Source organism: Poecilia reticulata, linkage group LG23 (assembly GCF_000633615.1).
Source record: "Poecilia reticulata strain Guanapo linkage group LG23, Guppy_female_1.0+MT, whole genome shotgun sequence".
Taxonomy (NCBI): domain Eukaryota; kingdom Metazoa; phylum Chordata; class Actinopteri; order Cyprinodontiformes; family Poeciliidae; genus Poecilia; species Poecilia reticulata.
In genome coordinates this window covers 7,825,126-7,837,507 of record NC_024353.1, presented here as the reverse complement: position 1 = coordinate 7,837,507, position 12,382 = coordinate 7,825,126, and the positions used below count along the sequence as shown (strand labels likewise).

At 39.0% G+C, this 12,382-nt stretch overlaps 1 protein-coding gene across 5 annotated transcripts in view; it reads left to right on the top strand.

Moving 5' to 3' along the window:
- Nucleotides 1-12,382, top strand: part of LOC103459394 (uncharacterized) — an 81,647-nt gene that overhangs the window by 52,243 nt on the left and 17,022 nt on the right. For all 5 annotated transcript variants that reach the window (XM_008400909.1, XM_017302922.1, XM_008400908.2 and 2 more), the window contains 4 exons: nucleotides 705-893; nucleotides 3,581-3,657; nucleotides 5,660-5,759; nucleotides 10,906-11,103. In XM_008400909.1, coding sequence (XP_008399131.1) covers nucleotides 705-893; nucleotides 3,581-3,657; nucleotides 5,660-5,759; nucleotides 10,906-11,103 — 564 coding nt within the window. The remainder of the gene's footprint in view (nucleotides 1-704; nucleotides 894-3,580; nucleotides 3,658-5,659; nucleotides 5,760-10,905; nucleotides 11,104-12,382) is intronic.

Below are 12,382 nucleotides of genomic sequence, written 5' to 3'. Positions count from 1 at the left end.
TGTGTGTGTGTGTGTGTGTGTGTGTGCGTGTGTGTGCGCGTGTGTGCGTGTGTGTGTGTGTGTGTGTGTGTGTGTGTTTCTGTGAAATCCCCTCAGATTGCCGTTCCACACCCAGCATGGACCTGGAATTTGCATGGGCCGGGAGCCACAGTGTCACTGATCCGCTTTTAATTGGGTGTGACGGAGAGAACTTTGGAGCCTCGGGGGGGTGGGGCAGAGGGGTAGATAAGAGGGGTAGTTTATTTATCAGTTCTGTTGGGTTTTACACCAATTTTATGATTTAGATGAATTTATTTAGTTTTATTCTTGATTTTAAAGGTGGGATTATGTGGAGTATTTATGAACAGGCAGTAGCTTATGCCTGGAAAGATCTGTCAGTTCATCCATCCATCTGTACATCCATCCATCCATCTGTGAATCCATCCATCTGTGCATCCATCCATCCATCCATCTGTCCATCCATCCATCCATCTGTACATCCATCCATCCATCCATCCATCCATCCATCCATCCATCCATTCGTTTTTCACTCTAGCACCATTTCACCCTCCAGATTTCTCTTTAACTGTAAAAACTTTTCCAACATGTTGAATTCAGTCGTGTAAAAATCTTTGGTAAATTTATTGACCTTCATTTGTTTTCCTGTTTATTTTTTCCATCATTTTGTGTTTTTAAGTTCCAGTTTCTCGTTTCTTCCCATGTAGATTTGTCTCCGGGCCTGGCGGCGCTCACTGTGGGCTGCGACTCCGGGAATCTGGGCTCCTTATCCCGGGTCCAGCTGCTGCTGCTGGACCGGCCGGCACCACACACCGACCTGGACGAGGGATTCTCCCCGGTCCAGGAATGGTCTGACCTGATGTCGCCTTACGAACTCCCAGAATGCATCTCACCAGGTAAACACTGCCAGAATATTCTGGAAAAAACAAACCAGAATTTAATTCTGCAGTAAATCTGAAATCTGAGCTTTTCCTGCTTTGGATGTGTCAGTTAAAACATAATGTCCTCCGTCCCAAACTTATTCCTTTGTGACAGTTTGAAAGAGATCGTTTGATAAGCAGAAACCATCAGTGACATACCTGGAAGCCGTCAGACAGGTGTGTCTGTGTTTGTGTCTAAGAGTGTTGGAGAAAACACAACTGACCTCCAGAGAAGGGGAAAAACGAAACGCTGCGTTCTCTTTGAGACGAGGCGACATCTTTATGACGCTGAGCGGCCTTTCCTTTTAACGACCGATCCGCCGCTGCGAGGTTTAACTGCTCCTGTCCCGAAGGTGTGGCCGCTCAGGTTCACTGGGACGCCAGCCAATTTATTACAGATCAAACTGCTGGAGTGGAACATTAACTGGGGAAGTCCGACCCGGACAGCAGGTGGCGATTTAAACCAATCACAGCACACATAACGATGGATAAGAGGCGGAGAAGAAGAGCCTGCGAATCGCTCAATTATCTCATCGTCTGTCGTTTAGAGGCTGATAAGGCGGCAGGGAGGAGACAAACAGCAGAAGTCTGAAGGTTCACAAGTTTCTCTACATCAAAAATAAATCAGAGGAAATCATTTGAATGTTTTCTTTCCTCAATCATTTTTGTTTTAGGCCAAATCGAGACCATGAATGCTCTTAAAGGGCCGGTTGTGCTGAATCTATTGATAAAACCTGTTAAAATATCAATGAATTATTAAAATTAATTAATATCACTGAACATCTCTTCCGTCCCTACAGGATTTCATGATTCCTTTTGTGATTTTTTTTTGCAATAAAATTCAGTGTTGCTGGTAATAATTTGGAAATATTTGTGATATTTATGATTGTATAGATCAAGGATTATAATCTGACACCAGTTAAGACTGAAGCAGCTGTTTAGCACAAGTAAGAAAGTTTTTGACAATTTTTGAGAAAAATCTGCAATAAACTCTCTGATATAATTAACAGATAAAACCTGCATTGATTTGACTGATAACGTAATATTTAACCCTCCTATTATGTTGCGGGTCAAATTGACCCGTTTCAAAGTTTTAAAATATTTTTAAAATAGTTGCAAGTATTTTTATTGCATGAAACTTTTTCTATTTGTCTTAATAGGTGAACTCTACATATAAATTGAAAATGTATTCATTTTACACATTTCCAGCCCCCCCTGCGTATGCTTGTTACATCGATACTGTTCGGGTCAATTTGACCCGGCAGTCAAGTTAAAGTGCAAAAAAAGATTAAAAATGTCCAATTCTGTTTGTTTCCTTACAGATATGAACCTTATGTCACCACACACACAAACACAACACAACACACCACACACACACACATACACACACACACACGCAGACACACACAAACCCACTTTCTCCCTACTCTCTTTACTTCACAATGAACTGCGAGAAAGTAGGTGTTCATACAACTTTTGACGGGAACCTTTTCTGTTCCCGTGGACAAATTCCACCCACACTGAGTGGGCACTCAGTAGAAGTGGAGGAAAACATGAATACTCTTTGCATGACTCATTTATCTTGATTTTAATTGGCGGGTCAATTTGACCCGGAACAGTATCTGTGTCTCAAATTCAATTATAAAGATCACCCTTTGAAAAAAATAAAATAAAATGTAATATAAAAAAATTTACCAAAGATCACTTTCAAGGAAATTATTGTTTTTTTGTGTCTAGGTTTTTTTCAGTGGACATAAAAAATGTAAATCCCATTTTTTATGTCCAAATGAGTAATTGAGTAAGTTGTCGTCATTAATCCTTAATTTCTGAGAAATAAAAAACATAATTGCACAAATTTTGATTGAGATGGTTAGTATTAGAGTTAATAATCAGATATAAAAATGTTTTGGAGGAATTTTTTGGTTACTGACGCTATTGCATGATAAAACTCTCCCCGGGTCAAATTGACCCACGAACATTATTGCTATACCTCAGAAACGAACATAACAGGAGGGTTAAGCTCACTTAACATCATAAATCAGTTATTTTGACATTGGTGATAATTTCATTTATAACAAGACATTTTACCATGTTATAATTTAAATAATCTGCCACAGGAACAAGTATTTAAAAAAATAAAATAAACTTTTTGCACATACATCAAAAATCACCTGAAGTGATTTGGTGAATCACTTTCTTTTGCAGAAACATTTTCTGTAAAGTATTTAGGAGAATAAAAGAGCTGTGATAAAAGCAGATGAAAAATCAACAGGTGAGTAAAATGTGTTTTTGTTACTTTGAGGCACAAGCAGGATATTAAATGGTCATTGTAATTTTCTTTTCAGCCATCTATGAATATTTGCAGGGAGCCTAAATGTGTCTGAATTCACTGGAAGCTCATTTTCCCTCTGAGGCTCCAGAACAATGTTTGCAGCTGGCATGCTTCTGCAGACAGGTGCTGCTCTGTTGCTCCTTTTTCTGCCATTATTTGCTCAGAGATTAACAGCCAATGTACTACACGACATTACGCATATCTGAGCACACACACTCCAGTACAAAAGACAAATGTGTGTGTGATTGTGTGTGTGTGTGTGCTGCAAACACACAATCACTTCCTCTGGCTGCAGGTCCTGATGATGATGTTTTCTCTGCGGTTTTGTCAGGTCATTCAAGGCCTCTCACAGCTGGCAGCGACTCTGAAAGGTGCGACTCTGCAGGGAAACTCCAGGAGAATAAATCGGTGAGCGACTCTGCCTCTTTAAGAGGATCTTTTCTCCTCTTTTTTCATCTCTCGCTCCAAAAACACTCCAGGAAGTCAACTTCTTCGTGAAATAACTGCAGAAAATGCATGTCAGACGAGTCAAAGTGTTTAATTAAGAGGTAAAAACCGTTCTGCTTGATCACATGAATCAGTTTGATGCTGAAATGTTATTTAATCAGTCAAATTAAAGCAATTTTTATCTCTTTACTTATAAATTCCACCAGTCAGTCCAATTTTTGTGCAGAAATTTAAGTAAGATCAACAAATCACCACACTTTTTTGTGCAAGTTTACAGCAAATTTTCCACCAAAATGTTAAAAAACTATTTGGTTTAGGTGATAACTCCACATGCAGGTGGCAGTATTTCTTACTTTAACTCCACTGCTGCTTCAGCCTTACATGAGATCAAGATTTTGTTCATTATCGACATGGCAAGTAACAAAAATCACATGTACCGTCTACATAAGCGCAAAATATCATGAAGTTTCTTGCTAATATTTGTAAATGAGCCTCATAAATAAGTTCATTGTGAAAAGATGTTTAATGTTATTTCATTTTAAGAAGTGCTTATTGAGTGCAGACACAGCTATTATTAATTAACAGGTTTTATCAACACATTCTGGCCATTCATGACTATAATGTGGCTCAAAATGAAACTGAGTTTGACTCCCTGCTTCAGGAGGAAGCTCCAGCAACAGGGTGGGGAGGGGTCGCTCCCCACGCTGCTGTGGAGCGGATTCAGTTTCTCCACGTGGATTTCGATTAATCTCCTCTTTATGACAGAGGAGAGAGAGTCTGAATGAGACTGTAAACCCCCCAACATGACGACACAAGGAAGGAATCATGTGTTCATAAATCACCTGAGGAGCCGCGACTGCAAATGATCCACAGGAATCGGCTCAACGCTCTGAATCAACCTGCTGCCCAAGTGGGAAACAGCACTTTTATAAATTATCGCAATGAAAAAAGCCTTTTCATACTGAGGTGGCTTCAGCCAAGTGCTTTGAAAAACACTTCTTTAAAGTTACAACTTAGAAATGTAAGTTTTTAAAATTATTTTTAAAGTCGGTGTTCGGTTTGTTTAATAAACTCCAACTGAGGGCCGTTGTAGATAGAGTACTTTTCCACCAAAACACTTTTTCTAGAAAAAATAGCAAACTTTTTGAGTTTCAAAAGTCAAAAATGTGCTAAAAGCTCTTTGAATTTCCTTGCTGCTGAAAATGTGCTATATAAATAAAATTGCCTTGCCTTTCCTTAAAGAAATACTCAAATTTTGAGATTATTCTTGGACATTTTCTAGAAAAACAAGTGCATTTCTGAGTATGAAAAGTAAAAATTTTCTAGAAAAATTCTGAAATTTTTGATTATTCTCAGAAATTTTGTAGTTTCAACAGTTGAATTTGCTAGAAAAAGCATGAAATTTTGAGATTAAATGAAGGAAATTTCTATAAATAATTTCTGAGTTTTAAGAATCGAAATTTTCCACCTTTTGAAACTCAGAAATGTTTTGGGTTTTTTTTAGAAATTTTGAGAGTAACCTCAAAATTTATTCTAGAAAATATTTCACTTTTCAAATTCAGATATTTGTTTTGTTTTTTTCCAGAATATTTAAATCTTTACTCAATTTACTCCTTTTATTAACATAATAAATGGTCCTTTATTTCCCTTTATGTTTATTTATTAAAACACTTGTTCCTATGTTGCTCTGGCTTGTCTGCTTTGTCTCGTTCCTCCTCTGGTTATTCAGGCAAAACTCAATAAAGTGTCTATTTTTGCTACTTAAGAAAGGAATTTGATTATTTATTTGACTCCTTTAACGTACTTGTAATGTTATATAATAAGGCTGTAGATTGTGCCATTTTTGTCTGATTAATCATCAAATCATCTTTTTGAAATAGAAATCCCAGCTCAAACCCTGAACGCACTGCAGAAACGTTTTCCCGGCCTGAACTTGTTGAGCATTTCCTCTGTTTTTGGTCAGAACTGGTCTGAAGGAGGTTCTGCGTCTCCGTCTTCCTGGATCGTCGACCCGAGTCCATCGCTGGAAATGCTCCGGTCCTCTGGTTCCTCCCTCCTCTCCAGTAGGTTTCCCGTTTGCTTCAGCCTTAAAACGCGTCCATCACCGTGTCGCCTCAGTGCTGGGGCTGCAGAGCTTAACAACAATACTTAATCAATGCGAGCAGCCATCTTCACCATTAGCGTTTGATCCGATAAAAGCCCAGTGGGTCCCTGTCAGCCCGGAGCCATTGTCCCCTCGCTGCCAGCGCTGTGTTTGGTGTTCTCTTGCCTCCGGTACAGTTAAGCCCGCTAATCCTTGCAAGGGCCAGCTGGCCTGTTGAGTTGGCTGTAGATTCATGAGCGATGGATCCGAAGTGGCTTTTAAAATATGAACCCTGGAAATCTTTATCTGACCGTTTCCATGTCCTGCTTGTTTTGACTCTAATGATGCGTAGCTTGCTGTATTTCTGCGTCCATCAGGCTTCAGATGGATGTGTTGGAGTCAGTCTGCAGCTGAGCTGCAGTGATGCAGAAATGCTGCTAGATCTTTCTAAACAAAGCCAAGGTCGAATTTATTACCAAAGCAATAAAAATATATTAGATTTAGAGATGCATGGGTCCAAATACTGTGACAGAAACAGATCTATGCAGTCTAATTCTATGCTTTTTGCTGTATTATTTATTTTACATTATATTTTTATTGCAGTTTCTGAACCATTTGAAAGAAGGTTTGTTTCACCGGTTTCTTAAACTATGCACACCTGAAGAAAGAGACTAAAGGAGCTACTGAGGGTTGACCTTTTAGAGGTCAAAGGCATGGTCACCCTCTGGAGGAGGAGGGGTCACCATCAGGGAATGGAGAGGTCAATGTGGAGGTCATGCTGCTGCTAAACGACCCCCAGGCTTATCTTTGTATGGAAAGGTGATGTTTATAATGCAGAGAGTCAAAAATACTTAATTACTACTGGATCTTAGTCTAACAAATTTAGCTGGACAATAAATATTTTTCACACCTGATAGTCCGATAGATTCAGTTTGATTTGGGGTCAAAACTGCAACATTTGTTACATTTTCATCTGATTGGTTCTCTTTCTCACTGCATTGTGAACCAAGCTAATTGAAAAACCTGTTCCCCTCCTCACCTGTGGGGGCGCTGCACCAAGATCCACTGAAGGAAGCAACATGAAAACCTCTGAAGAAGACATGCTACAAAGTGTAAACATAAATGGAGTAGCGTCAGATTTTAGCAGTTGTAGGATTTCTCTTTTGTCTTTTGCAAAAGATAAGGAGATATTTCTAATTTCTTGCATTTGTTTTGGTTTTCTTCACCTGCACTTTAACAGCCAAAAATTGTGCCAAATTTCACTTTCTTCCACACTTTTCCAGACTCTTGATGAAAAACTCAAACGTTTTTTTGAGAAAGCTTCTTCTTTCTTGTTTGTCGTTAGCATGAGTCGCCCATTTCTTCTGATCGATTGAGTTTCTCCCACCAGAACCGCTTTGCTCTTCCGCCATTCATAGCTGGATTAATCCCTCCCCTCATATTTGTAACACGGCTGTTAGCCCTCAGTCATTCGGTTTAGCATTCAGCTGCGTAGCTAAGGCGTTAGCGTCTGAATGAACGTAGCGATAATCTGAAATGACCCTGCTAAAAGACAGAGATGATTCTTGCAGAGATTAGCCATGTAGCGAGCAAAGATCGTTTCCCCCAGCGGACCACACACTGACAGTGTGTCTCTATTGTCTCCAGTTCACCGCTGCTTCGGATTCGCAGGCTATTGTCTCGGAAATCCTCCAACATTTCCCCAAAAACCCCGGACTCAAGGCTTTTGATTGGCACTTGTCAGGGCTGATAGAGAGGGTGGCATGTTGGAGAAAGGCGTCAATGAAGAAGGCCTGAAAGGAAAATCCGCTACCCATGAATAATAACTTGCAGGATTTTCTCTTTTACTCCTCCTTCCTCCTGTTCTGCCATTAAAGCCGATTGTCTCGCTGATGCTCATCCTTTTCTCAAACACGCAAAGAAAACGATACAAGTCCAGCCGCTTTGCCTCCGCCTGGTGCACTGGATGTTAAAGGGTGTGGGTGTTTTGTTTTTTTTTTTGTCCCTGGTGGCCTTTCTGAGATCAGCGAGGGGATTTGACTCGGCCACTTGCAGCCAAATCCAGATATCTGCTGTGCTCAGATGCTGTGGTTGGTATGGCAACCTGCTTGCTGTGGTTTTAGATGAGCTCTTGTTTCCAGCTTGACCCGACGGCAGTCACTGCTGTGCATTCATGGATTAGGCCATGTTGGAGGTTCGGATATAGGAGGGGTTTGAAAGAACGGTTTCAAATCCTGAATAATTTCAGTCAGAGCTGAAATCAGCGGTAAACATCGACCTGCTTCATTTGAATATCCTCTAGATCCTCTCTGAGAAACTGATGCTGCTTTTGTTTTACTCATTTTTAACAGACATTGAATAAAACAGTTTTGATTGCATAATCTCACACAAATCATTATGTCATGAAAATGTTTTTGTTTTTTGTGGGGGGGTTTTAAAATAATACTCCTTTTGCTAATGTACAAAAGAGTATTATGACCATCCGAAGAAAAAATAAAAAAATATAACGAGAATAAAATCCTAATAATAGAAGAACAAATTTAAGTTAAACAATTCTTGTAATATTATAACAACAATATTTTTGTAAAAATAATTATAAAAATATTTTTTTATAATAATTTTTATAAAAAATAAAAAAAAATTTTTAATAAAAATAATTTTATTTTCTTAGCTTTATCCCTATTTTTTTATTCGAATGTATCTCAATAATATTCCTCTGAAATTAGAAAACCCTCATCGTTAAAAAGTCTTAAATTAATGTATCTAAAATTAAGGCCTTAAAATGTCTTAAATTCATTAGAAAATATGCACGTTTGCCTTTAATATGTTAATCACAGGTCTTAATTTTTGTTGTTGCAGTACTATTTAATCCCGTAAATTATTTTTTTCCATATTTATTTATGATTTTATTTTTTGTAGTTTGGCACATCAGGCTTTTAGCATTGTTGTAGAGAATGAAAATTATCAGAAAGAAATGCTTGAAAAATATCAGTCTTTGTGTAACGACTACCTAAAAGACAAGTTTCACTTTTTTTGACTTTCAAAAGTTCAAATCTATTGAGATGCACCTGTACATAACAGTCCTAAGGAAAGTTCTTGGTTTTTGAAAATGAATATCCTCACTTGTCATTCGTCATGATGTCAGAAAGACGTTTTTTGTTGCATGGGAGAAGGAATGATGAATTTTACATTGTGAAGATGAATAAATTCCCCTTCCTGCCGTCCGTTCTGGTGTCACCGGCGCTGCGGCAGGACATGGAGGCGTGTGATTGTGTGCAGCCTGGTGGAAGACGTCCTGTCAAATGAGACATGGCTCCATCAATCTACGCCGCTGACCTTTCCACGCTCACCGGCGGGATAAATGAATTCCCTCCACCGTGTTCGGAACACCCAATGAATCCAAACCATTGCTGCTTCTCGACTTGCCATACTAATGAATGAATGCATCACTTTTAGTATTACCACACATGCGTGTGTGCAAGAAACAGTCAGTTTGCAAAGAAAAAACTTATAGAAGCGTCTGTAGAAGACAATGCAACCCTTCTTTAGTCTCGAGTCTGCATTGATGGAGCCCTTTGTCTCCACACTTCTGCACCGAGAAGTGTATTCTGTGGAGGTTGAATTGGGAGATAATGGGACTCTTAATTGGCTGGGCTTTTATAAAATGGATGGCTGTTTAAGTTTCAAGGGCAGCGCTTGGTCTATAGTGTGGCTCTGAAAAGACTGAATGGAAATGTAACTCCTGCATCTGAGAGAACAACGAGATGAGAAAAGAAATGGGCTCTAGTGGCTGCTTACATGCAGATGATCATGAATACAAATGTGTTTTTTTTGCTCTGGACTTTGCTCATTGTTGGTTTTAATTTGAAAAATAGCAACCTTAAATAGGTTTCAGATACGGTCCTGCATTCCTTAGGACTTTAGTAACAAAATGTAAGTTTAAAGATCACCTGTTATTCTTACTTGAAGAAGTTATGGGTTATACTAAAAATTAAATTAAATTTTTTGCTCAAAATCAAAGTGATAGTCTGGTCAATTCTACATGAGCTGTTTTAGGGCGTCTTGTCTCTTAAAATCCAAATAAGCTGCTGCTGGCTACGCCTCCCAACTCAACATTTACACCTGTACGTGAAAATAGCAAGTAAACAACAAAACACTTGTCTTTTCCAGCAGCCACTGTACAGCGCATACAGCAGTTAAGCCAGCTGACCAAATGTGATGGAGCTCTGCTTTGGTTGCTGGGTAACAGCACAGTGCCTGTTTTTGAAATGGCTCGTTTTCCAGACACTATTTGTTTGGTGTTTTTTTTTTTTTTAGATTTTGAGCTTTTTAGAGGCAGTTGAGACACAAATGGAAGCACAAAAACTTGCAAAATGTAAATTTTGCATTATAGATCCCCGTTAAGCTGACTTGATGTAGATAAAATTTTTAAAATCCTTACAGAACAGCTTTTAATGAATGACTGTTGTCCTGCTTTTTCATGCTTTTTTAAGTGCTATGTGCTAAGTATTCTCCTTTTATGATTTATTTGATTCCTCTAAAATGTCTGTGAGAGTTTAAAAAATTGCTATACAAATAAAATATATTGCTATTATTATATCCGGTTCAAGGAAGCATAATAACGCCACAACCACCAGAATCAGACGGGAAAATTTCAGCATCAATAGCTGTTGTTCTGACATGAAAGTCACTTAGCAGATTGCTACATTTGCTACATTTTCAGCTGCTGCCATTCTTTTTCACACTGCACTGTGTCAAATGAACCAGACCAGAAAAACCTGTTCCCCTCCTCACCTGTGGGGGCGCTGCACCAAGATCCACTGAAGGAAGCAACATGAAAACCTCTGAAGAAGACATGCTACAAAGTGTAAACAAAAATGGAGTAGCGTCAGATTTTAGCAGTTGTAGGATTTCTCTTTTGTCTTTGGCAAAAGACCGCGAGACATTTCTCGTGTTAGTGTTTGTTTTGGTTTTATTTAATTGTTCTGACCAGAAAGTCACTTAGCCTTTTGGATTTATTGGTTGTTAACATTCAGGACTGTCTTGAATAGGAAGATTATATAACTTTTTACATTTAATTTTTAAAGTGAACAGTTTCACATTGGGGGTTTAATGTTCCCACTCAGACGAGGAGAACTCGGCCGAGGACGGATCATGCCATCCAGAAAGGAGCAGCCATGTTCTGATGGACGGAGACCGAGTTGAGGAGCGGGACGAGGCGATGGAGGAGAGGAAAACCAAGGCGCTCAGCTTGCTCTCCAAACTGCAGGACAACGCCCCACGGCGGAGCAAAACCAGCAGGAGCCGCTCCAACTTTGAGGACTGTGAGTTTATCCTGACACTTTCAGCATGTCTAATATAAACACAGTTTGGTAGAAACTAGCTACATTTACTCAACTACATTTATTTGAGTAACTTTATAACTTGAGTAGAAATATGTTGAAGTAGTGCTACTTTTACTTGGTTACTCTGTGGACCTCTGAATTTAAATAATAAAGCAGAAACCGATTCAATGAAACAGATTAAAATTAAAGACATCTGATTTTTTTCAACATAAAAAACAATTAGAATATGAAAATGAACAAATTTCAGATTCTATTGAATAAATCCTTCCTTCCTTATTATTTTCCCTTTCATTCGTAATGAAGTGCCATTATTACATTTAGCAGCGCATATATGAGATTGATTGACAGTGATAAGACCCTCCTCCTGGCTCTGATTGGTTGTTTTTGACAGCAAACCAATCAGGGAGGAGAATATTGCTCTTAATGTCACAACATGGTGACAGTTTTAATAAACACAGATAAAACATATTTTTGTAAAATTTACATACTCTAAAATGACAAAAATACATATTTATATGAAGGTTTTTTTTGTACATTAACGAGATTTACACTTAATTAGTTAAATTGTGGTATTTCTAAAGCTTAAGATTACACAATCAGTGGTTTATTTTTGCCTCTGAATCTTTTTGTTTGTCCTCATGCGTTGTTTGTGGGTTCATTAAAGTGCTTCTGCCTTTCAGTCCACCGTCTGCCACCGGTCCAGACTCTTGTGGCCCCTCATTAGTCTCTGAAAGGGACTAACGGGTTTTAATTGGTCTTGTTTCATCCAACACTGACTGCTTGCCCGTGGATTCACAAAATTCTTCGCTCCCCCGCGCACACACACACGCCAGCAGCTTCCTGTTTCGGCCACCCATCGTCAACCAGCCCAGTGACCCGGCGGGTCAGCGCCGGTTAGCGGGAGCCGCCATGTGGCTCGTGTCTGAAGTCAACAGTCACTTATGAAGAGAAGAAGGAGAGAGTCTGGACACAACGAGCAGATTCAGTCAGTTGGTCATTAAGCTGCTGGAGGAACGGCAGCGTAATGACCAACATCCAACCATCATCCATTAAACCATTAAACCAACATTAAACCAACATCCAACCATTATCCAACCATTAAACCATCATCTAACCATTAAACCATCATCCAACCAATCATTAAACCATCATCCAACCATTATACCATCATCCAACCATTAAACCATCATCCAACCATTAAACCATCATCTAACCATTAAACCACCAATCAGCCATTAAACCATCATCCAACCATTAA